General features: G+C 32.2%; 1 protein-coding gene across 1 annotated transcript in view; it reads left to right on the top strand.

The window, feature by feature from the left end:
* LOC144371474 (uncharacterized) overlaps positions 1 to 24383 on the top strand; it is a 77627-nt gene extending 53244 nt beyond the window's left edge. The window contains 2 exon segments of the mRNA XM_078033781.1: positions 21684 to 23078; positions 23241 to 24383. Coding sequence (XP_077889907.1) covers positions 21684 to 23078; positions 23241 to 23373 — 1528 coding nt within the window. The 3' untranslated portion in view covers positions 23374 to 24383.
* The last annotated feature ends 3285 nt before the right edge of the window (positions 24384 to 27668 follow it).

Below are 27668 nucleotides of genomic sequence, written 5' to 3'. Positions count from 1 at the left end.
TCAGGTTGGCCATGTCAACCATTCACATGTGATGTTGTTTTTGAGGTGTTTAGATTTATGTTGACCTTTCAATTCCTATTAAGTATACATAAAGTTTCACATACATACACATTCATCTATGAATTTTTTTTTCATTATTGTAAAATAAGTTCTTCTTTAAATTCAGAATTTGGGGGCTGCTGGTTTCATATATAACATATAACATTCCGGATGAATTTTAGAATTTTTTTCTCTAGTCACTTCTCTCATTAAAAGTAAAATATGCTAATATTTTAATGAAGTGATATTTTAGATTTAGGGAAAATTTTGCATCTTGGTAATGATCAGTTTTATCATGTGCACAATGATGTGTATGATAAAGTCTTTTATGTCCTTTTGTATATTTTTATTTTCTCAAACTCTACATATTTTTATATATGCATGAATGCAAAATAACACATGTATGTGACATCTACATAAAATTATGTGATGACTCACATATTTTTCAAACTGAATATATTATGATGAAAATGGGTTTTGAAAATCGTTTTTCTCACTGTATTCCCTTTGCCTTTCTAACTCTATTCTTGTTATATCTTTCTCAATGTACATTGCTTTTTCTCCATGTCCTGGATTTCAGCTGTTTGGACCAATACGGCCATATCCATATATGTTACCATGGTTCAGATATGCAGTAATTTTAATAAACATATGCTTCTGCTGGGGAAGAAACATGTATTTTTAATAGCCACTTTTTAAAAGAAATAACAATTTTTACTCTCTTTTTAGTTCCTGAGAATTTACTTGCTCCATGTTTTTACTTATACTATTTAATTTTTGTGCCACAGATATGATTTTAATTGCCATTTTCAAATTTCTAAAGCTATTGAGCTATTTTATATTTATTGAACACTATTTTTCCTTTTAAAAGGTGGCTATTGAAGTCTCTTTTCTTTCTTTTATTGGCACTGAGGATTGAATTCAGAGGCATTTAACCCCTGAACAACATCCTAGATTTTTAAAAATATTTTCTTTTGATACATGTTCTCACTTGATTGCTTAGTCCCTTAATAAACTTCTGAGACTAGGTTTTGACTCACAATCTCTTTCCTGAGTATCTTGAGCTGCTGGGAGTATAAAAATCTGCCACCAATCATAGCTCTTACTTTCTCTATTTTGGAGTCTCTATGTTTGATATTCTTTTTATTTTTATTTTCTATTTTGGTGCCCAGTTTTAAAATCAGGAATTCTTAACTACTGTGCAACATCCCCTAATATTTTTATTTTATTTTTTAAGCTTTAGACAGGGTCTCTAATTTGCTTATGGGCTTGGATGTGTTGCTAAGGCTTGGGATCCTTTTGCCTTAGCTTCTGTTACTCTTTTTTCATATGTGAAGCATACATTTTGTCATATGTGAGGCAATTAGTTTTTTCCCCAATTTTTTTACTTCAGTTTGTACCCTTTATGGTGTCATATTGTAAATATGATTTGCATTTAAGTATTTTACTGTTTTGTTATAAAGATATCATTTAGGGGCTGGGGATGTGGCTCAAGTCATAGCGTGCTCACCTGGCATCCACAGGGTGCTGTGGTTGATCCTCAGCACCACATAAAAAAAAATAAAATAAAGATGTTGTGTCCTCCAAAAATTGAAAAATAAATATTAAAAAATTCTCTCTCTCTCTCTCTCTCTCTCTCTCTCTCTCTCTCTCAAAAAATAAAGGTGTCATTTAACTTTGAAAATAAAAATAAAACATATATCTGTCTCTTAATGTTATTATTATTCATGATTAAAAAAAAAGGTGTGTCATACTACTCAGACACATTCACAGCCATTTCTAAAGTTTATTTTGAGTAAGCATCTCACTAAGATGCTTAAGCTGATCTTAATTTTGCAATATTTCTTTCTTTTTCTTCCAAGTAGCTGGTATTACATTCACCAACTATTATGTACACTGTATAAATTTCTTTCTTGTAAAAACTTTGGCGTAAATCATACTTTTCTTTTATATTAAAGTATATTTTACCAGTGAGTGATTTATTAAGTAATACCAGGAAATGATACAATGGCATTTTTTATGCAGATACTCCATTATTTAAGCAGATTTTTTTGGAAAGTTTATCTTTTTTTTCTCCTTTATGGTAGTTCTGTTTCTGTTTTATATATTGTCTAAATGGCCAGAGTCTTTTTAAGTATTCTGTCTTTAGTTCCACAGGGCTAATAACTCACCTCATTATGATATCTATATTGATTGCTATAATGTTAAATTCAATAGTCATATGTAGCACAATGTTTTCATTTATGATGGACTTTATGTACTCTAATGGCTAAATTATAACCTAGGTGTGTAGTGGTGTATACCATGTAGAATTATGTAAGTACCCTGCATCATTCACCTTATGGTGCATTTTCTATAATGTATCCACATAATTAAATGAGGCATCATTATACATACCATACATTTTACAAGTATATAATATATAAATATGAAAATTTTCCTTATAAAATTTACCAGAGCTATTTTAATTTTAGTTGTTTTCTCAATGCAACATTTTGAATTACTGATACTTTCTATGCTATATTCACTGTTAATATGTTCAAGTATCACTCCTTTGTTAGTATTTTCCCTATACTCTCTGCATATAAAAATTGCCTTTCTCAAAATATTGAGACTGATATTTAGTGAATGAATTCCTACTTTTATTTTGAATTAATCATTTAATAGTGTAATTTCAGGTACTCTAATTTTTTTTGTCTCGTTTATGCTCTTCCCCACCAAGTTTTATGAAATTAATTTGATTATATTTAACAATGCAAATACTTGATCAGCATCACACTCTACCGATCAATGAATTATTACAAGTGGAACATTACTATGTGACTACTATTTCTATTAAGAAATAGAACATTAATGATGCTACACAGAACAGCTTCGTGTTCTCTTGCTTTCACTATACACTCCAGGCACCCCTAGTGGTAACTTCAACTTTTTTGTTTCAACTAGTTATTTTAAAGTATTATTCTTTAAACAAACAAACAATCAAAAACAATTGGGACCATTTATTTATTTCATCAATTGTACAAGAAATGAGTAAAATATGTATCTCATTGTGTAGCAAACAAAATCTTACACCAATTATGCCTGAAGATTTTTTTTTTTTTGGACCAAATAGTGTCACCCGCTGTTGACCGGTGACGAGTCCTTGCTTCCCCGATTTTGAAGAATAACACCAAAGAAGCACGCTGAGGCAAGATCAGTGTAGAAATTAGAATTTTATTAAAGGACAGCAGAAAAGACTTCTCCCAGAGGAAGAAGGGGACCCAAGAGGTGGAATCCATGGAAGTGTGGTTGTTTCCCCTTTTTATAGTTTTGGTAATAGAATGTAGGTTGGAAGGCCTGAGGGGTGGGACACAGGTGGGCCTAATTACCACTTCTCTGGGATGGGCTATCTCCAAATCTGTTTGGGGCTATTCATTAATACTTCTTCCAGGTAGACTTTGGCCTAGGGCTTTTTAGGTACTTCATTAACATTCCATGAATTGTCCTGTGTTTTCTCGGAGTCATTCCCAGCATGGCCTCCATTTTAGATTTCACTCGATATTAGACCCGATTTACCTAACTACACTGACTACCTAACTTTAAATATGGCTTTATTCCCTGCTCTAATTTGGGAATGAAGACTAACAATGTTTACCACCAGGAAGTACCAAGAACCAAGAGCTAAGATATTGTTTCCATGATAAAGTTGCTGAGGACATGGCTTCTATCTGAGCATGTAAATTTTTAAGGATATTTGTCACATTACCAGAAATGTCAGGGATGTAAACACAACATTTAACTTCTAGGGTTATAGTTGTCCTTCCCTTAAGATATAGTTTAATAATTTAATATCATCTGATCTTGCAAAATTCTTTTACTAGTATGACCTGTGTGTAATAAATAAATCTTTAATTCTGTTACTTAGGGCTGGATAACCATACTAGCAAACATTAAGCCTACCTGTGTAGGTTAGAAATAAATGCGTTAAACTAAAAACTACTCTGGCAGTTCCTTTTGATAGTTATCAGGCATTCCTGTCTGAGATGATAGTTATCAGGCATTTCTGTCTGAGAATCTCTTTTGTAGCCTCTAGTTTCTTTATTTTTTGGAAGTTACATTTAACTATTATTATTATTAAAATGTCCAGGAATAGCTGTGTTTTGGCTTTGACTGTCTTTGCTAAGTGTTTAAGATGAAGCAAGTCAAACTGACTTTGTTTCTATCTATAGTTAACAGTCAGCGGAGTTACCCTAGGAGTCCTCGGGAATTTCACAGCAGCTTCTCAGTTCTGCTAGTGCCATTTGCGCTAGGATGGGTCCAGGCCTTGCTTGACCCAGGAGTCATAAAAAAGAAGGGTAGCTCAAAATATCAGCAATGGAGCATGAAGAGTTCAGTTATGAGAGGTTACCTGAGTATAAGGGTTGTGGGATGGTTTGAGGAAAAAGAAAAAAAAAGATTAGGTATGAGTTACTGAAGACAATCTGAGGGAGCTCAGACGGAACAGGTTCAGAAGTAGAGGACCAGTAGATTTAAGTTGGTTGAGCAGTGCCTGGAGAGGGATAAATTCAAAGTCTTGAAAGAAAATGAGAGTGACATTTCTGGTAAAGCTCTAAGAGCAGGAAGCCAGGTGTGTGGCATACTTGTTTTATTACAGCATTCTGTTTCTCAGAAATGTCCAAATATGAGGCCACTGGGGTATGTATCCTGCTGCCACATATTTCCTGTCTTCTTCCCCATGGGATCAACCTCTTTTCTCATCGAATACACAGTTAGCAATTTCTTCATCCTCCTTAGATCCATTCTTTTAGTCCTTCACCATTTTTTCTTCTTGTTGCAATTTGCTTTTTCTTTCATTGTGTCCACATTCAGATCCTTAATTCTCAAGGATGCCACATTCCTTATGCTTTACTCTGACATTGTTGTGGGACAGGGCATGGGCTCATGGGAATCTTGGTAACCAGAGCCCTGACTTAGAGAAACTGGACAGTGAAAGATGGTGGCAGAAGCAGTGTATTTTCATGATTAAAACAGGAGTGTCAGTTACCAGTTGGAAAATTCAGAATATTTGGTGCCAAGGGTAGAACTGATGACTCATTGAGGTATACCTACGTAGGCAGTACCAAATCAATTTTCCACAAGGCTTATAATTTCAGTCATTTTTTTGGCCTTTCTATTTCATGTTCTCCTTCCTGATTGATATGCAATAGTGAATTTGCTTTTTAGTAAACTTGTCTCAATAGTCATGATTTATACTCCTTTTTGTAAATTTACATAATGGTTTAATATTTCCTCTTTAATTAAGTGAATTAGAAATAGTTTAATCATAACATTCTCTTTTGGTATGCCTTCTTTTTCTCAAAAATATAAACCACTTTTATTCTGTCATATCAACTTTTTGCTACATATGTACTTTGCAAGTATTTTCTCTCACTTTATATTTTAGCTTGGATACCTGAGTGTTCCTCATCTACAATATTAAAACTTGGCCTTCTCATACAGAAATCCATGAAAATAAACAGGAAAGGGTCTTAAAAATTGAGTAATATAAGTCACTGATATAGTTTCTTTTTCCCAGTATTCAAATAAGTACCATGCACATTCATTGTAAGAGGATGACCAAGGACAGGCAGAAAGTATAAATAGAGTATTAGTTGGAATAATCCAAAGCTCCATGTAATTAAGAGGGTTTTCAGGGTTTCAAGAAAACATAAATAAGACTTCCACTCTGTACACAGCTCTGTCTTCTGCTCTGCATCTGGAGACAGTGTATGATGTCACATTTTATCTGTCATAGTCACTTTTGTGCATAATTAACCTGTCTTGCTACATTCTCCTGGATCAGTGTCCCCTCTCTTTCTTCATCCACTGTGCATGAAATTTTATTTTTTTTGTGTGATTCTGTCTAATACTCTGTGCAAGAATAAAAATAAGCTCAATGGAGGATCTAACTTCTATGTTGCTGTAGTTCTCAGATTCTATGAGGCTTCAATGTTGTAACTTGTTATCACAGCACCATTTTCTCTCTCTCTCTCTCTCTCTCTCTCTCTCTCTCTCTCTCTCTTTCTCTCTCTCTCTCTCTCTCTCTGTGTGTGTGTGTGTGTGTGTGTGTGTGTGTGTGTATGTATGTATGTGTGTGTATAGTCTCTCTTTATTCTTTTGAAGGCTGTATCACTACTAGGAGAAGGGAAACATTTGTAACCACAGAAAAAATACCGATAGCCATTTAAAGCTGAAATGATATTCTTCCAGAGTTTCTGAAGGAGTGTGTCTTTGCTAATATTTATTATTAATCCTCTGTCCTGATAATAAAAACATCCATAACTATAAATGAATATGTTTTTATTATTTTAAGCTGTTATATTTGTGATTATTTTCTTTAGTTGCAATAGGAATCTATGGATTTTTTTGCAAGTTTAATTGACAATGTAACCAAAGTGAATCCTCCTAAAGTGGTAGGTGTCAAATATAAATACTGGTTTTCCAGGTTGTTTATATATATTTGCAAGCTTAATTGAAAGCTGCCTAGCATATTTTCAGAAACAGAATGAGCTTGGTAAGGCAAATTTTTCAGTATTTCATTTATTTATTTATTTATTTACTTACTTACTTACTTATTTATTTAATATCTTACCTGCTGCTTACTGCAGATGTGACTCTATCTTTTATATAACTTCTCATTTATAAACTATTTTGTTCTGAAATACTTTTTAATAAATTTTATTTTTTGCAGTGTTCAAAAGTGTAGGGCTGATTCTGACAAACTTCCTGAAAATATGTTTTTATTTTTAAAAATTGGAGGAATTATTTATTGCTTCTGTCATCTACTTAATTGAGAATAGAAAATTTACTACTGGTTAATGTTTCTTTCACTTCTTTCATTGAGTGGATGTATTTGTGTCTCTTTAGTGGTCTTTTTTTTTTTTTTGGTTTGTTTGTTTCTGAATTGTAGATTTTTGAGATTCAAACCAACATTTTTAATATGGTAAAAGTAAGGTATATACCAAGTAGTTTACTTGTGTCTCTTGCTATTTAATTTTGTTTTTTTTCCCTAATGAGTTATAACAGAGCTAAAAAAAGTAGATATTTTCAAGGTCACCATAAATGAAGTGTTTAAAAATGGAAAAAAATTAGATAAAATGGAAAAGTCAACAAAGCATATGCACTTGGGCTTCTGATTAATGTGGTGAATTTCTGGCTGAATGTTATCTAAAGTGTGCTGTCATTGTGTACATAAAAATTTGAGAGTGAAGACTTAAATTCAGAATGGTCACATAGAACTGTTTTTCTTCTCTAATGTGTCTTAGAGTTTTTACCAGGGGTATTAAAGGATCTCTATACTCCTTATTGTGTAGTGTTCAGTGACTTTGAAACTGTTTCTGAATTCACTTTCCTGAAACTTTAAAAAGCTGAGAAAAAGTGTCTTGTAAAACATAAAACAATCAGTATAAAAGAATAGTATATTCTGTTGTTTAAATGGTATCTCAACCTATAAATAATTATATTAAAAATCTATACTTAGAAATATATGCACATAGGAAAGAAAATTTAACAAAAACTATTAATAATACCTATTAATATTGCAGCCAAAATGTCACTAATAACATTTTATAATTTCTCAGTATTATCTATTGAATTCTGTATGTGCTGTATTATTTTCAAAATTTTACCACACTGCCTAAATTTTGTAATATATTAGAAATCTTCTTTTTGTGGTACCACTGATTGAACCTAGGTACACTTAAGCACTGAGACAAATCTGTGCTCCCATGCCCTTTTTATATGTTTATTAGAGACAGTGTTTTGCTGAGTGGTTTAGAGCCTTGCTAAGTAGCAGAAGCACTATTTGTCCTTATGATCATCCTGCCTCATGCTCCCAAGTCACTGGAATTATAGGTGTGAACCGCCATGGCTAACAGATATTAGCAACGTTAAGGTTGACACTTGTTTCTCTTTGTTTTATAATAATCTATGGTTATTTTGTACAAAAATTATTCAGTGTATTTTGAGATGTATAATGTGTACATAAACATTTATAGTACTTGCACAAAGGGTACAAGAAAATAAAACAGTCTGTGGTAAGGTTTTTATTTTGTATTTAGTAAACTCATATAATATTGGCTCTAATTAAATTGAAATGATAAGATGGAAATTATAATTTTCTTAGCAACCAGTAAAAATAAAATATATTCTCATTGAAATACTAGGAAAGAATAAGCTGAGTGGAATAATTATTTGTTTAAAATTATTGATGGCCCCATTCATCCTAATTGTCCAAAATAAGAAATAACTCAAATATTCTTGAATGTTGAAATGAACAATTTGTAGTGCATCCATAAAATACAAAAGCAGTCATCAATATAAAGAAACACTTTACTGATGCACACATGCTTATTGTCTCTTACAGCAGCTGTATTTAAATTATATTGCATTATGCCAGGCAAAATAAAATTATAGATTTTTAATACATTACAGTATCATCCTTTTGGGAAAAACAAAGATGCATGTTAAAGAAAATGGTTTTTTTTTTGTTTTTTTTTTGGGGGGGTGGGGGCAATGATGTAAATACTCTGTGCTTAAAAGCAGTGAAGTTTTTAACATTCCAACTTTTTTAAACTGTATAATGTATTTCTATGACATTCAAGACATATACATATGACATCACCAAAAAATAAATATACAAGGAGGATGGCTGGCCTATGTTGTGAAATGGGTAAAAGCATAGAAAAAATAAAAATGGCATATAATACACAGGTATTCAATCTGGGTAACTGGTAAAATATTTACTTTTTTAAGGTACATTTTACATTTATGTAGTAAAACATTCCCATGCTAGTTATTAAGAACCTTTTTGCTCTTTGAAATAGTAGATGAAAAAACTGATTTAGACTGTCCTGAGCAAGGCTGATTCAAAATTTGTTTACTTTTGAATAACTTCTGAATCTTTATATAAATGCTTCATGTAGTTTTATATGTGCATCATACTTTCATAAAAAATTTAAAAGTTATATTTGTGAAATAATTATGTTTCTCAGAATACTAGTAAAAATGTATGATTTGGTATAAATCTCAAATTTGTTTTCTATTTTAATATTTTATCATTCTCAAGCATTTATCTATGTTCTAACACTTGGACATAACTTTATTTATTTATTTAATTCAGCAACCATTTGGTAAACATTATTTTTTATTCACTTTTTTCCCTCAGTACAGTGGATGGAAGTAGGTATCACTAAATAATCACTAAATACACACACACACACACACACACACACACACACACACCAGTGGAGATATGTGTGTGTGTGTGTGTGTGTCTATATATGTATATATATATATATATATATTATTCACTGGAAAATATTCACTTTGTGAATATAATTTTTTTTCTTTGAAATGACACCATACTATGTTATGAATTCTGTCATTGAACTTGCAATCCAAAAGCATAAGGCACATTCATTGCTAGGATTATTGACATGCAGCACAATACATGGTTTAACACAATTTTTAATAATTTTCTCCAATTAAATTATTTGATAAAATGATGTGGTTCATAAGCAAGGCACTTAAAACTGTGTCTGGTGTATTCCCAGTAATTTTTAACTGAGTTGAATAGGCAAAATGGATATCAATGATCAGTGTATGCAAAGGATATCAATAATACAGGCACTCTGGTTTGAATAATTGCCCAATAATAGTTCATATATTTAAGGTTTATTTTCAAGGGTGTTTTATTTAGTGACAACTTTGCAAAAATAAAACATATTTGGAATTGTTTAGTTTATTGTAGACTATGTACTTGAAAGAAATTGTTGACACCTGGTGCTTCTGTTTGTCAAGGGCTTCTGCCATAATGTGCTCACTCACCTCAAACATAATGGTATAACACCAAGCATTTATCAAAAATAATCTCCAGAACTTTGATTTAAATATGACATTTTTTATTTGTTAGTTGATTATCACAAGTATATTTCATAGCTAAAAAAATTGCACAAACAAAAAATAGAAATTAGGTGGCCAATGTCATGAGCACATATCTTATATGTCTTTGCAACTCATTCATCAAAAGATGTTAATTTAAAGTGGTAGTTTTTTGTTTTTACTGCACATGGTAATTTATTTCACATCTTTCAAAGACACACATTCCTGGGTTTTTCTCCAGGGATATGGATTACATTGTTTTAATGCAATATTGATTTATTTTTTATTTTTGGAAATTAAGGAGCTTTTCAGGTGACTGTACACTTTAGCCAGAACTAGGAACCATTGGTTCATAGTTGAAAACACATTAGCTCTGTGTGGTTTCTTTGTGTGTTGTGTGGAGTTGTCCACTTCAGCCTTTCATGTGGGGGTATATAGAGAATAAATTTTCCATGTTGAAAAAAAAATCAAAAAATGTTTTTTAATATAACTTCAGGTGTTTAGTCAAACTCTTTGTGGAGGAAATATTTTTTCAGTAGACCTATCTTGTTCTCTTGCTTTCATATTAAGAAACTCTTTTATGAAAATTATGTCTAAGGTTATTCTAGGTTAAAAATCATAAGTAGACTATGAACACCAAAAAAGAGAATAAACTAAGTTGAAGATACATTGTGTGTTATGCACATTTTTACTATTATCTCATGATAAAAAATAAAAATGAATCATTTAGCTTTATGTTCAAAACAGCCCAAATTGATTTACCCAAATTATTTCCTATTAAACACACACACACACACACACACACACACACAAACACACACACACACACAAACTTGAATGTTTTTAAAAGTGTTTAAATAGGAGTATCTGAATCAGCATATTTAAAATAGTGAGGATCTTGTAATTCATAGTGGGAAAGGGGCTCTTCTATGGCAGAACATAAAAATTGGAGGTAATATCTTCAACCACTTATTTCCTTAAATGGCATATATAGTATCGCATTTTCCTCTGTCATTTTTTTTAGATTCTATGCAAGGTTTCAATTATCAGTTTCCAGATTTATATAATTTATAACAAGCTGGTATACATAAGTGTGTTCTGTTTTTATCAGTATAAGTAACTTGAGTGAGTTGATGTAGAGACCTTTAATTTATAGAAAATGAATTATAAATATAAATATTGTTCTATTCTGGGGCTTAAAACTGTCACCTCAGTTAGTAAAATTTGATAGTAGTGAACACCAAACTTGTGGGATCTATACTGAATGGTATCAGAACTGAATTATTGGACTACTAGTTGTTCAAATATTGGTTGTTATGCAAGTTTGCACATTTGGTATCAAAGGTGGTTGCAGAGTCAGGACTGGTGGCACAAACCTGTAATCATTGTGATGTGGAAAAATGAGGTAGGAAGAAAGTAAATATGATTAAAGACTCAGTAATTCAGAGACCCTAAGCAACATTGTAAGCCCATTTATCACAATAAAAAAAAATCAAAACTTTTTGAAATGCATTTCAGGGGTAGAGTGCCCCTGGATTAAATATCTAAATTAAAAATATAATAATGCTGAATCAGAAGAGAGACATCACAGATCAGAATGTTAAGCTAACTTCATGTATGTGTGTGTTCACTAGTGATAACTGAGACCCTGGTAAAAGGAGTATTTCCAAACTCAGAGAGGCATTTAGGGTGCAAGAGCTTTTCAGAATTTTTTTTCTTAACTGCTTAGTATTCTTTCAATTTCTACTTTGAAATGAGCCAAGTGAGGATACAGTTTCACAGTGAGAGTGGTTTTACTAATCTGGGAATGTTAAACCTGATATGTCAGTTTCCTTATTAACTGAGAGATTAATAGTCTATTCACTTAATTTGCTTTTTTTTATTTTTATTTTTTGTTATAACTTTGTGCCATGTGATTCAAGTTGACCCAAGTACCTAAGTGTTTTGTAATAGTTTGATAGTTAAAAATTTTACTCTTTTGTTTTAGAAGTGAGTTGTGATGTTGTAAAAGTAATTTTTAAAATACAGTATAGATTTATGGTATATTTAAATAATTAGAAGATAGACAACTTTGGAGTTAAACATTCAAATAATTATGTGGATTATTGAAAGTTTTGGTGTGTTTTTAGTGATCTCTTATGTCTTTTACAAACTAAGGTGACCACTGTCATATGAGTATAGTTATTACTTACAGTTTTGCTATGCATATCTCAAGTATCATTGATTTGTTTGGTAGTTCTTCTTTTGAGTATTAATTAGCTAATTGCAACTATTATTTATCCTTTAGAATTATGTTGGATTTTTTCCCACTTTTTTTGCTTCAGTGTTTTGCTTTACATGTGCTGCTGGCTGGATTTCATTATACCAAAATTATCCACCAATTTTACTGCTTAAAATGAATTATTGGGGCTGGGGATATAGCTCAGTTGGTAGAGTGCTTGCCTTTCATGCAAAAAGCCTTGGGTTCAGTCCCAGGCACCACAAAAAATGTATCTTATTGAATGGTTGATATCACTACCATATGTGAAAGCCACCTCTTTTAACTCTCATTAATATTTGTATGAAATTAAGTACTATGTCATTAATCATATGGTTTATATAATATGTATTTCTTCATTTTTATTTCAGGAACCATTGACATTAAGAGATGTCGTCATTGAATTTTCAGAAGAGGAATGGAAATTCCTGGACCCCTCCCAGCAGACTTTATATGGAGACGTGATGTTAGAGATCTGTAAAAACCTACTCTTTATTGGTGAGCCTAAATTTCATTCAGGATTTTTAATTAAAAAACAATATTTATTTTTTGAACTTTATAGAGTATCTTATGGTAGCGTCTATTCTGCATTAATAAGTTTGTTTCTTGTTTTTAGTACAAAGTTTGGGTATTTGTTTATGTAGAAAAAAATGTTAAAGATTTTTTTTCTTTTTAGGTGTAACTTAACTTTTCTAAGTACTGATTACAATGTAGAGAATGAAAATGGTTTCTAAGTATTGATGTCTCTATGTAATCCTTGGTCACCACTTGGTTTCCAATGAAATAACCTTGGGATTTGAAGAGAAAAGTGACAGTAGACATATGAAATTGGGTAGAAATCAATGAAGCAAAGAATACAGATAAGAGGTCCAAAATTAAAGAGGAATTCACATTTAAAAATGTTAATTAATAAGCTAAAATCTGACAGAAAATATTTTTTCAAACCTAGGTTTGTTTCAGTTCCAATCATTAAAGAGCATTTCATACTCTCTGTTTACCATGCATATCAATTATTTAAGCTCCTTCCTGTTCTTCAGTGATCTCCCTACATTTCAATTAACAAAATATTGTAGGAAAATCAAAAGAAGAGGGGCTGGGGATGTGGCTCAAGTGGTAGCTCAGTTTCCTGGCAGCCATGCAGCCTGGGTTTGATCCTCAGCAACACATACAAACAAAGATGTGGTGTGCACTGAAAAAAATAAATATTAAAATTCTCTCTCTTTCTCTCTCTCTCTCTCTCTCTCTCTCTCTCTCTCTCTCCCTCTCTCTCTCTCCCCCCACTCTCTCCCTCACTCTCTCTCTCACTCTCTCTCCCCCACTCTCTCTTTTTTTAAAAAAAAGAAAATCAAAAGAAGACACAGATAAGTGACAGGAAATGTGGCATAGTGACAGAGAGGCCAAACTGCCAAGCTTTATTTATATCAACAGGTTAATTTAGGTCATTGGCATTACTAGTATACACTGTTCACTTTATTACTATGCAGATTACAAACTTAGCAACATTATGCAGCTTATATATCAGTTATATACTAAGTTGCAATGTGCAGTGTTAGGAGTTTTGTGTAGCTCTCAAGAAAGTCCATTGTATAAACTTACTGTTTTATGGACAGATTTAGACTCAGTGAACCATTGTGCTTGTCTAAAAAGAGAGTTTCTTTATTCCAAGGAGTTGTGTGCCAGAGATTATGTTTCAGGCTGATAATACTCTAGTGCAGAGCCTTTTCAAGCAGGGCACTGCCATAGCAGCTTTACATTGCACATGTATTTAATTACTTGACTAGTTCCTAGGGAAAATTGCAGGGCATTCTAAGGCGGGGAAACAAACTCTTGTCCCCCCTACAAATTATTCCACAATGACTGTGAGGATATGCATAACCTGGCATTTATTTGCATTTGGAGGCTCCCTAGAAAATCTGCTCATTTCCAAATATCTCTAGGCAAACCATTATAAGGTATTAATATTACAGGAGAGTTTCTTTAATATAATTTAAATATTTATTCATTCAAATTTTTCTCATCAGAACTTTATATGAATGCTTATATTGAATATTCTGTAAAGTTTTTTCACCATGTAATGAATAGCAGTATTTCACAATACCTACGCCTAGTGGAAATGTAAGTATAGCTGATCAATGTGGTTTAAAGAAGAATTTTTAGGGCTGGGGCTGTAGTTTAGTGGCAGAGGACTTGCCTCACACATGTGAGGTATTGTGTTTTATCTTTAGCACTACCTAAAAATAAATGGATGAAATAAATGCATTCTATCCATCTATCGCTACAAAAATTAAAAGAAAGATTTCTATTGTAATACAATTATTCATAATATTGTAGGTAACATTTCTCTAATTCTTGTGTCTTTTTTGACTCTCATTCTTTAGAGACCTTCAGTGTTGTTCATTATGTTTTCTCACATTAGTGATACTGTTTTTGTTTTCATATCTATATGTAATAATTGAATAGAAATTATCATGACGTCACTTTAGGACAACATTAGGTAAAATTAAACTGCATGTGACCCATATGCCAATATTCAATCAAGTTTTCTATGCTTTTACTTACAAGTAAAAATATTACCCCTGTTTTATATATGATTGTATATTGCCTTGATTATTTACTCTGCTTTTGTGCTTAATCATGTAATATATCTAAAGTTTGTTTTATATATAAACATACATATACACACACACACAAACACATACACATACACATACACATACAGCTGATTGAACGCAGAGGTTCTTGTAATATTGAACTACATCATCACCCCCTTTTGACTTTTAGTTTGAAATAGACTCTTGCTAAGTGGCAAAAGTTGGAATTGAATTTCCATGTTTCAGCCTTCCAAGTAGCTAGAATTAATGGCATATTCATCATCTCTACATGTATAAATCTGTTCTTTTGTCTAGGAGTAAGACATTAGCTTTTTAAATGTACCATAAAGATGTTTACAATTCTTTTATCTTTTATATATTTGTCAAATATGTAATTGTGGTCAAAAGTGTATATCTTTGCTGAACTTATTATCTTATATATTTTAAATTTACTGGTTAGTTCTGTTCATTTAAATTTTTTTGTAACATTTTTTTCTAGAAAATTTGTATCACATTTTTTCTTCAAACAAGTTCTCCTTTTTCTTACTTTTTCATCCCTAATGCCATTCTTTTTGGTCTTTATATTTGGCTACAGTAAATATCTCTCAGAAGTAGAATTACCTGGTATTTTTTTGGTGAGGGGGTGTGAATTACTATTTTACTTAATATACTCTCCTGAATGTTGATCATTATAGATATTATATAATTTATTATCTTTGAAAAGATTTCTAACTTTTTCATTCCAAATTGCCTTCATGTAGTCATTTGAAATGATATTTGATTTACTTGCCACATTGGTCTCTTTTGAATGTTATTTAATGAGAATAGGTCTGTAAATATATTTTGATTTGACCATCAAGTTGAGGGCTAATTGATATACTTTCAATTTTATTACCCATGGCTTTCTCATTTAACCTCATTCCATTGAATATTGTAGCTTTTATTATTTTATATCAGGAATTACTATTGAAATTTTTTTAGTATGTATAGTTATTGATGTACCAAGAATATTCTAAAGAATTGTTCAAATAACTTATTTTGTTTACACAAAAATAATATTGATTGTTTGGTATTACATAGTCTTCTTAGATTTTTGGGGGTGCTACTGGCCTTTTTTTTTTAAGAACAGGTGCTTAACCACTGAGCCACATCAACAGCTCTTTTTGGGGAAGTGTACTGGGGATTGACCTCAGGGGCACTTGTCCAGAAGCTACATCTAAAGCCCCATTTTTTAATTTTACATAGAATCATGGTCTCCTTGATTTGCTTAGCACCTTGCTGTTTATGAGGCTGGCTTTTAACTCACAATCCTGCTGTTTCAGTCTCCCAAGCTTCTTGAATTACAGGTGTATATTACTGTGCCTAGCTGGCAGCTGTTTTTATATTTTATTTTGTGACAGTGCCTAGGTAATTTGCTTAGGGCCTTGCTTAATTGCTGAATGTGGCTTTAAACTCATATTCATAAATTTTGAATATCACTTTCACTTTTGCTTTCCAACTTACTATTTTATGTTACAAAGCAACTTCAATATTTTAATATATTTAACATTTGTTTTGTATTTTTAACCTGATGTCTTTGGAACAATATTTCATACACTATAAAGAAGATTGCCTCTGTAAACCTAATTAGTTTTTAATGCTTTTTGAAGTATTTTTATTCCCTGAGTACTAATGCAATGATTTTTTTTTATTTACATCAACTGGGGATAGATGTATCCTACTATTATTGTGTTGCTTTTTATGCTGTTGAATTTTTTTCTGTGATTTCTTTCTATATATAAAAAACATGATTGGAGTTACAAATATTTTGACTATGATTGTATTCCAGTGATTAGTCATATTTATCTTTATATGATATTGTACTTTGTCTCTCACTTATGTAAGTATCATAACCTTTGCAATTTTGAGTGTAATATTTGTTATATCTTTTTGTTTTTAGACTTTTGTGACCTTATATCTTAAGAAAACATTATGTAGATTTGCATCTGACATAGTTAATATATTTTTAGGTTTAATCTTGTTAATCACATTGTTTTCTGTTTAGTTTTTTACAAATTAGCTTATTTCTACTTAAATTTCTGACGAGAAAGAACTTATTTCTGTAGATTTCAAATTTTGTTGATTTTATATAAATTTTTCTACTATGAGAAAAACTGCCTTAATTTGTATTTCATAGATTTTATAGTGATTATTTTATTTTATTACCTTCAATGTTTATTTGATCATTACTTTTGAATTAAATAAAAGTATATAGGATCTCACTGAGGTGCTTAGTGCCTCACCATTGCTGAGTCTGTCTTTGAACTTATAGTGCTCCTGCATCAGTCTCCCCAGATACTGGGATTACAGTCATGTACCACATCTTCCAGCAGTACCTGTGTATTTTAATTAATTCTAGCCTTTGATATATTTTCTTCCTCAAATTTCTAATTTATGAGACTGTGTGTGTGGGGTGGGGGGACGTGCTGGGGATTAAGCCCATTCTTTTGCATGTGAGGCAAGAATTAAAACATGTGACCTGTGTCCCCAGCCTGAGACATGGTTTTTAAAAGAATATTTTTAGTATATAATTTCTAACTTTTTCTTGCTATTTTTTCTAATTTTTTTTCAATTTTCTACATTGATATTTAGTTCATTAAATACATTTCAGGTGGTTTTCTGGCATTACTTATATAATTAACAACATCAATTTTTGAACTCTCAATTACTAGTATTACATTGTTTGTTTGCTTGAGTTTATTATACTTTTTATTGTGTGAGCTATTATTTTCATTCGGATATTTCTATTCAAAATCTGTTCAATTAGATCATTATAGTCATTTCGGAAAATATTTGGAAGTTACGAAGTAAACAAAAAAAAAGGTGATGTGCAATGATATATAAATTTAATTGCACATAACTGGAAAGCTGAGACAGTGGAATGCCAGTTTAAAATAAATTTCATCATCTTTTTAATAAACTGTCTTTAAAAAAAAGTATATAGATATAGATATGGAGAAATGCCTGTGGATCTAGTTTGGTGATAGAATACCCCTGTGTTCTCTTATGAAATAATCCCCCCAAAGATAAAAATATAAATAAACAAATAAGAGATATTCATTTCCTGAAACACTTGAGTCACAGGTGGATTCTGAATATGTTGAAGTGAAGGGCTATAATTTGACATTGTTGTAGTAATATTAGTCAGTTTGCATTTTGTCCTCATCTGTGGTGCTATAATTTCTTAAGATAATTTTCAAAATTTTCAAGGTTTTTGTCATCATGTTGTAGTAAATTCTATGTATTTCTTGAGTAATAATCACCTTGAATCATACTGTTCTGTGGCTATTCCCCCCCACTTTGATAAAGTTTTACATAATTGCAGAGTTATTCACAATAGTAAGTGAAATAACTTTTTATTATTTTTTTTAGGTATGTCTTCTAATCAAAACCAAGAATTTTTAGGGGAGCAAGAAATACAATATTTTTTGCAAAACTTGAAAAAGCAAAGGTATGGAAAGCAGGACAGTTAATACTTGGTTTTAAACAAGAAATTGAAATTGAAAAAGAGGGAAGTTCAGAAAATTTGTCTTAATGAATGGAAAAAAAAACATGAAAATTATTTATTCAAAAAATTACAAGTTCATCAGGTTATATTATTACAAAAATCTCAGAAGACTGACTGCTCATCTAGTGCCATTCAGTTTTTCTTTCATTAAAACTTTAAATTACACTATTGTAATTGTAAAAGTTTTACTACTCAGTATTTTTTGTAAAACCACTTGCAATACACAATATTTTAAATTGCAAAAACATGTATCAAATTACATTTACACAATGTTTACAGGGCAATATGAAGCAGTCTCTTAAAAATACCTTTAGGATAATAAAGACTTAACCAGTTTTCTCAGCTTTAGAAATAGGATTAGAATAGAAATAGGCATTTTAATGAAAAAAAAACTCAAATAGTTATAAAATGCTCATAGTCAGTTATGTTTTTAAAACTTTTAATAATCTCTACATAAGCGCAGGTTAGAGGAAAGTGTAGATTATTAATTTAAAGTTGCAGCATTCTAATCTGTCTTTTTTATGAAGTAATAAAAAGAGATTTTCTACACAGTATAGAAAAATTGTCTAATTTAAACACATGCATACTATTTCTACTTAAAAGAAATACATGCAGATTAAGGAAATGCTGAAACAAGCCTTAGTAAGACATTTCTGTTTAAAAGAACAATTCAATAATTAAATGTGCTTACAGTGAAAGTTTGGTAGGTATTGCATTTAAATGCAATAATTAAGCAAAAAATAAAAAGAAGAGAAGCAGTTGAATCTTTCTAAAACACATCAAATAAGCATATAGCTCATCTGTCATGTATGACAATCCAAACACAGGAATGTCCCAGGAACTTTTAGCACAGTCTCCCAGAAAGACCACAGCCAAAATGTCTTGCAGGAATCACACCCCAAAAGCAGACATGAGGGTCTTGTGAGAATTGTGGAAGGCTTCTGACACTTTTCTGGGATCTTGCTAAGAGGTATAAAACAAGCCTGAGATAGAAGTAGTAGGGATGGTGTGGGGCAAATGAAGAACAATGAAGGGCTTAAGCTAATAATTGTATAACCCTTTGAGAAAAGTAAAGCAGCCACAGTGGTGATTTAAGACAACCTTTAAATGAGGAATGGCTTACCATTAAACTTCTCCTCTGTAAGAAAAAAAAAAAAAGATCTATAATGTCTTTGTCATTCAATGATTCTGTCTACCATTGCAGACGCCCACTTTTGTAGAACCTTCTCCCCGAAACTTGATACTTTGAGTCAAAGGTGCTTGTAAATATTTGTTTATAATTTTAATTCAAATTGAAGCAGTCTTTGTGTAGTTACCAATGTATTTATGGCTCATAAGTTAGCATAATTACTCTATGTCATGGGACATCAAGCATCCCACCTGAGTAATTTCTTTTTTGGAAGGTGATGAGCCATCTGAAAAAAATATATATATATCTGAAATAATTAGTAAAGGAATATAAGACCAGGCAAAAACTTACGTTAAAAGCGATAAAACATCTTATAGATTCTCTAGACCACATAAGTTCTGAAAAACAATTGCTAGATAATTTTTCCAGTTCTTTATTTAAGGGAGTGTGCATCAAAGTAGGAATAAGATTTCAAGAGAAAGAGTCTTTCTTGCGACAGGTTCATTGGCATTCTGACATGTCTCACCCATCTCTGTGATGCTAAGTGGCTATATGGCTCCAATGGATGATACCATCTCCAATGCCATGCTTAATTTAGACAAAACTAGGTAGTATATACCATGTACTGGATAGTCTCAAACCAGCTGGATTTCAACTGTGAGTTCCTAGATACCAGACTTTTTACCTAAAGGCTTCCATGCTTTTTTTGTTAATTTCATGCACAGTTTATAGATATCTTTCAGCAGCTCCATCTGACATACACTGCTTCATCTTTCATATCAACAGCGATATTCACCAGACTCCAAGTGAATATCCCAAAAAATCTATGCATTTTTGTGGTTTTGGTTGAAATGAGAAAAACTTTCTTAATGTGAGAAACAGAGACTTCCTGGATCCTATACAAGTCCCTAATGAACTAAATCCTGTTGCCATTAGATTTTTCTGAGGCCCTAGCACTACTTATCTGTGCATCTCAAGGAATATGTTTTCAACAAATCAAAAGTATTCTCTAACTTATTTCAATAAGCTAGTTACATAGAAAGAATTTTAAAAACACCCTCAGTGATAGATATTTTTGCTGGAAAGCTGAGCAGCCAAGCTCAGATGAAATTTGCTCTTTGGCTTAATGAAGAATGCTCTGGCACATCAGGGCAATAATATATCCCAGTACCTGCAGGATTCCCCACAAATTAAAACTAGACAATAGTGTGTTGGAGGAAAGGTGGAACTGTAGGGATGTGGGGCATTGGCTAAGCTGGAGAGAGACAAGAACACATTTGGCAGTCACATTTGAGGACCTGTGTGTTCTTTTAAACATTTTTGAACAGCATTTGTAATTATGCTGTTTCTCTAAAAAATGAAAAATTTGCAATGGAGTCTATTTCATGCTTTAGTTAGTCACTGGGATAATTTAAAATTCACCATTGAGTAAATATACACAAATATTTATTTAGACAAGATAGAATAAAAAGAAGGAGAAGAAGAAATTTCTGAGTTTTAGTAGTCTCTCTGACTATTACTTTACAAAAATGATGAAATAAACAGTTTCTCCTTGTGGCAATGCATGAAATTATAATGATTGTGGGAGTATTTGTACTTACCTAATATTGCTTAATTTAAAAGTAGAAAGAATTTTGAAAACACCCTCATTGATACTCAGAGAGACCTATATTTATGATAAATCTTTTAGGACCTGTAGATAGTCTCTACCCTAGGTAATTTGCAGCATAATAGATTTGGTGTAAAACAATGTAAATTCTGTGAAAGTCATTAAAATTTTCTTCTTTTTTTAAATCCTAGAAATCACCCATGTGATCGTTTAAAAGAGCTTTACAATGAGAAAAGTGAAAAAGTTTTTAATCCATACCCAAAATTTATTTATCCAAGCTTTTATAATCAAAAGACAAATTATAGCTATAAGGTATGTGAAATCATTTTTAATAAAACTACAAGAATTTCTGACCTCCAGAGAATTAATAGTGGTGGGAAGCTCTACAAGTTAAAAAAATATGTAAAAGCATGTAAAAATTCCTCAGTTCTTTATGAGAGCTGTGATAAATCCTCCATAAGTAAAGAATGTGAAAAATATTTTACTCAAATTCTATGTGTTACTAAAAACAATAGGCTTTACAATGGAGATAAACCTTACAAATTGAAGAAATGTGAAAATGTATTTAAGTGTTGCTCAAACCTCTTTAAACACTACAGTAATCATACTGGAGAGAAAATCTGGAAATGTAAAGAAAGTGTCAAAGCTTTTAATAAAAAATCACACCTTCCTGAACACCAGAAAATTTATACTGGAGAAAATCCATACAAATGTAAAGAATGTGGCAAAGCTTTTAAGAAAAAATCATGCCTTATTCGACACCAGAAAATTCATACTGGAGAAAAGCCATACAAATGTAAAGAATGTGAAAAAGCTTTTAATCAAAAATTATGCCTGACTGAACACCAGAGAGTTTATACTGGAGAAAAGCCATACAAATGCAAAGAATGTGTCAAAGCTTTTAATACAAAATCACACCTGACTGAACACCAGAGAGTTCATACTGGAGAAAAGCCATACAAATGTAAAGAATGTGGCAAAGCTTTTAATCAAAAATCAAAACTTACTCAACACCAGAGAATTCATACTGGAGAAAAGCCATACAAATGTGAAGAATGTGGCAAAGCTTTTAATCAAAAATCAAAACTTACTCAACACCAGAGAATTCATACTGGAGAAAAGCCATACAAATGTGAAGAATGTGGCAAAGCTTTTAATCAAAAATCAAAACTTACTCAACACCAGAGAATTCATACTGGAGAAAAGCCATACAAATGTGAAGAATGTGGCAAAGCTTTTAATAAAAAATCATGCCTTACTCAACACCAGAGAATTCATACTACAGAAAAGCCCTACAAATGTAAAGAATGTGAAAAAGCTTTTAATCAAAAATCACACCTGACTGAACACCAGAGTGTTCATACTGGAGAAAAGCCATACAAATGTAAAAATTGTGGCAATGCTTTTAACCAAAAATCAAAACTTACTCGACACCAGAGAGTTCATACTGGAGAAAAGCCATACAAATGTAAAGAATGTGGCAAAGCTTTTAATAAAAAATCAAACCTTACTCGACACCAGAGAGTTCATACTGGAGAAAAGCCATACAAATGTGAAGAATGTGGCAAAGCTTTTAGTAAAAAATCAAACCTTACTCAACACCAGAGATATCATACAGGAGAAAAGCCACACAAATGCAAAGAATGTGGCAAAGCTTTTAATATAAAATCAAAACTTACTCAACACCAGAGAATTCATACTGGAGAAAAGCCACACAAATGTGAAGAATGTGGCAAATCTTTTAATAAAAAATCAAAACTTACTCAACACCAGAGAATTCATACTGGAGAAAAGCCATACAAATGTGAAGAATGTGGCAAAGCTTTTAATCAAAAATCACACCTTACTCGACACCGGAGGCTTCATAGTGGAAAAATGCCATAGAAATGTAAAGAATGTGGCAAAGCTTTTAATAAAAAATCATGCCTTACTCAACACCAGAGAATTTATAGTAGGGAGAAACCATACAAATATCTATAATTTAGCAAAGCTTCTAATTGAAGGTCACTCTTTAGTCAACACCAGAGACTTCTTATGGGAGAAAAGCCATACAAATTTGAGATTGTGGCAAAGATTAATCAAATATAACTTATTTGACATCAGAGAATTAATATTAGAAAAAAGCCATACAAGTTTAAAGAATTTGGCAAAGCTCTTTATCAAAGATTACACATTTCTCCACACCAGAGAATTCATACTGGGGAGAAAACATACAAATGCAAAGAATGTGGGAAAGCTATTCTATTAGAAAAAGTATTGTTGTTCACCAAATATTCATACTGGGTAAGAACCATATAAATGTTAAGAATGTGGCAAATTTTAAGTATGCTTCTAGTGTTAACAAGAAACAGATCATTCATACTTGTAACAATTCTCACATATCCATAGACTGTAAAAGTCTTTTCCTGTAAGATCAAACCTCATTGGTCACCAGAAACTTCATACTGGGAAGAATAATTACAATTTTCCAGAGATAGCTCCACAGCACTGACTCCCCAGAAAATTCCAACCCTTGCCCAACTGACCATTATTCATTAGCCAGTGGAAGTCAGCAGGAAGCATGATTGGATCCTCCGGCTTCTTTCCTTCTGTGAACCTCTCTAGATTCAACTGTCATTTCCTCCGTTTCTCTGTATTGGTTGAATTCAAATCATCTTTTTTTTTTCAAAAGCTATATTTGGACTTAAAGGCCTATTTGTACCAAACCAACACATTAATAAAATTATCTTATGCCTGAAGTCTATGATCACATCAATATTTTTCCCATAATCTCAGCTGGACAGAATGGTCCTATGTCAATGTCTTATTTATTAGTTTTATTTTATTCTTCTAAATTTCAAGAGTCTAATAGACCACCATACAATAATCATGGGAGACTTCAACACACTCCTCTCACCACTGGACAGATCTTCCAAACAAAAGTTGAATAAGGAAACTATAGAACTCAATAACACAATTAATAACCTAGACTTAATTGACATATATAGAATATGCAACCCAACATCAAGCAGTTACACTTTTTTCTCAGCAGCACATGGATGCTTCCCAAAAATAGATCCTGTATTATGTCACAGGGCAACTCTTAGACAATATAAAGGAGTAGAGATAATACCATGCATCTTATCTGATCATAATGGAATGAAACAAAAAATTAACGATAAAAGAAGGAAGGAAAAATCATGCATCACTTGGAGAATGAACAATAGGTTACTGAATGATCAATGGGTTATAGAAGACATCAAGGAGGAAATTAAAAAATTCTTAGAGATAAATGAAAACACAGACACAACATATTGGAATCTATGGGACACATTGAAAGCAGTTTTAAGAAAAAGTCATTGCTTGGAGTTCATTCCTTAAAAAAGGAAAAAACCAACAAATAAATGATCTCATACTTCATCTCAAAATCCTAGAAAAAGAAGAACAAAACAACAGCAAAAGAAATAGAAGGCAAGAAATAATTAAAATCAGAGCTGAAATTAATGAAATCAAAACAAAAAAAATAATTGAGAAAATTGACAAAACTAAAAGTTGGTTCTTTGAAAAAATAAATAAAATTGACAGACCCTTAGCCATGCTAACAAAGAGAAGAGAGAATTCAAATTACTAGCATACAGGATGAAAAAGGCAATATCACAACAGACACTTCAGAAATACAGAAGATAATCAGAAATTATTTTCAATCCTTATACTCCAATAAAATAGAAGATAGTGAATGCATTCAGAAATTTCTTAAGTCATATGATCTGCCCAGATTGAGTCAGGAGGATATAGACAACATAAACAGACCAATATAAATTGAGGAAATAGAAGAAACCATCAAAATACTTCCAACTAAGAAAAGCCCAGGACCAGATGGGTATACAGCAGAATTTTACAAAACCTTTAAAGAGGAACTAATACTTTTCAACTATTTCAGGAAATAGAAAAAGAGGGAAAACTTCCAAATTCATTCTACGAGGCCAACATCACCCTAATTTCTAAACCAGACAAAGACACTTCAAAGAAAGAAAACTACAGACCAATATCTCTAATGAACCTAGAGGCAAAAATCCTCAATAAAATTCTGGCGAATCAGATTCTCAAACATAAAAAAAAATTGTGCACCATGATCAAGTAGGATTCATCCCTGGGATGCAAGGCTGGTTCAATATACAGAAATTAATAAATGTTATTCACCACATCAATAGACTTAAAAATAAGAACCATATGATCATTTCGATAGATGCAGAAAAATTACTCGACAAAGTACAGCATCTCTTTATGTTCAAAACTCTAGAAAAACTAGGGATAACAGGAACATACCTCAACATTGTAAAAGCAATCTATGCTAAGCCTCAGGCTAGCATCCTTCTGAATGGAGGAAAATTGAAGGCATTTCCTCTAAAATCGGGAACAAGACAGAGATGCCCTCTCTCACCACTTCTGTTCAACATAGTTCTCGAAACACTGACCAGAGAAATTAGACAAACAAAAGAAATTAAAGGCATTAAAATAGGAAAAGAACTTAAATTATCACTATTTGTGGATGACATGATTCTATACCTAGCAGACCCAATAGGGTCTACAAAGACACCATTAGAGCTAATAAATGAATTTAGCAAAGTTGCAGGATATAAAATCAATACGCATAAATCAAAGGCATTCCTGTATATCAGCGACAAATCCTCTGAAATGGAAATGAGGAAAAACACTCAATTCACAATATCCTCAAAAAAAAAAAAAATAAAATACTTGGGAATCAACCTAACAAAAGAGGTGAAAGACTTATACAATGAAAACTACAGAACCCTAAAGAGAGAAATAGAAGAAGATCTTAAAAGATGGAAAAATATACCCTGTTCATGGATAGGCAGAACTAACATCATCAAAATGGTGATATTACCAAAAGTTCTCTATAGGTTTAATGCAATGCCAATCCAAATCCCAACGGCATTTCTTGTAGAAATAGAGAAAGCAATCATGAAATTCATATGGAAAAATAAAAGATCCAGAGTAGCAAAAACAATGCTAAGCAAGAAGTGTGAACCAGACTTTAAACTGTACTACAGAGCAATAGTAACAAAAACAGCATGGTACTGGTACCAAAACAGGCGGGTGGACCAATGGTACAGAATTGAGGACACAGAAACTAATCCACAAAACTACAATTATATTTGATAAAGGGGCTAAAAGCATGCAATGGAGGAAGGATAGCATCTTCAACAAATGGTGCTGGGAAAACTGGAAATCCATATGCATCAAAATGAAACTGAATCCCTTTCTCTAGCCATGCACAAAAGTTAACTCAAAATTAATCAAGGAGCTTGATATCAAATCAGAAACTCTGTGTCTGATAGAAGAAAAAGTTTGCTGCGATCTACATACTGTGGGGTCGGGCTCCAAATTCCTCAATAGGACACCCAAGCACAAGAGTTTATAACTAGAATCAACAAATGGGACTTACTCAAACTAAAAAGTTTTTTCTCAGCAAAAGAAACAATAAGAGAGATAAATAGTGAGCCTACATCCTGGGAACAAATTTTTACTCCTCACACTTCAGATAGAGCCCTAATATCCAGAGTATACAAAGAACTCAAAAAATTAGACAATAAGATAACAAATAACCCAATCAACAAATGGGCCAAGGACCTGAACAGACACTTCTCAGAGGAGGACATACAATCAATCAACAAGTACATGAAAAAATGCTCAACATCGCTAGGAGTCAGAGAAATGCAAATCAAAACCACCCTAAGATACCATCTCACTCCAGTAAGATTGGCAGCCATTAGGAAGTCAAACAACAAGTGCTGGCGAGGATGTGGGGAAAAGGGTACACTAGTTCATTGTTGGTGGGACTGCAAATTAGTGCAGCCAATTTGGAAAGCAGTATGGAAATTTCTTGGAAAGCTGGGAATGGAACTATCATTTGACCCAGCTATTCCCCTTCTCAGTCTATTTCCTAAAGACCTAAAAAGAGCATGCTACAGGGACATTGCTACATCGATGTTCATAGCAGCACAATGCACAATAGCAAGACTGTGGAACCAACCTAGATGCCCTTAAATAAATGAATGGATAAAAAAAATGTGGCATTTATACACAATGGAGTATTATTCTGCATTAAAAAATGATAAAATCATAGAATTTGGAGGGAAATGGATGGCATTAGAGCAGATTATGCTAAGTAAAGCCAGCCAATCAATAAAAAAAAATGCCAAATGTCTTCTTTGATATAAGGAGAGTAACTAAGAACAGAGTAGGGATTTAGAGTATGAGAAGATTAACCTTAAACAGGGATGAGAGGTGGGAGGGAAAGCGTGAGAGAAGGGAAATTGCATGGAAATGGAAGAAGACCCTCAGGGTTATAGAAAATTACATACAAGAGGAAGTGAGGGGAAACGGAAAAATAATACAAGGGGGAGAAATGAATTACAGTAGAGGGGTAGAGAGAGAAGAGGGGAGGGGAGGGGAGGGGGATAGGAAAGGCAGCAGAATATAACAGACACTGGTATGGCAATATGTAAATCAATGGAAGTGTTACTGATGTGATTCTGCAATCTGTATATGGGGTAAAAATGGGAGTTCATAACCCACTTGAATCAAAGTGT

This window comes from Ictidomys tridecemlineatus, chromosome 16, assembly GCF_052094955.1.
Source record: "Ictidomys tridecemlineatus isolate mIctTri1 chromosome 16, mIctTri1.hap1, whole genome shotgun sequence".
NCBI lineage: Eukaryota > Metazoa > Chordata > Mammalia > Rodentia > Sciuridae > Ictidomys > Ictidomys tridecemlineatus.
Note: the sequence above shows the minus strand (reverse complement) of the source record. Positions and strands in the feature narration are given on the sequence as shown.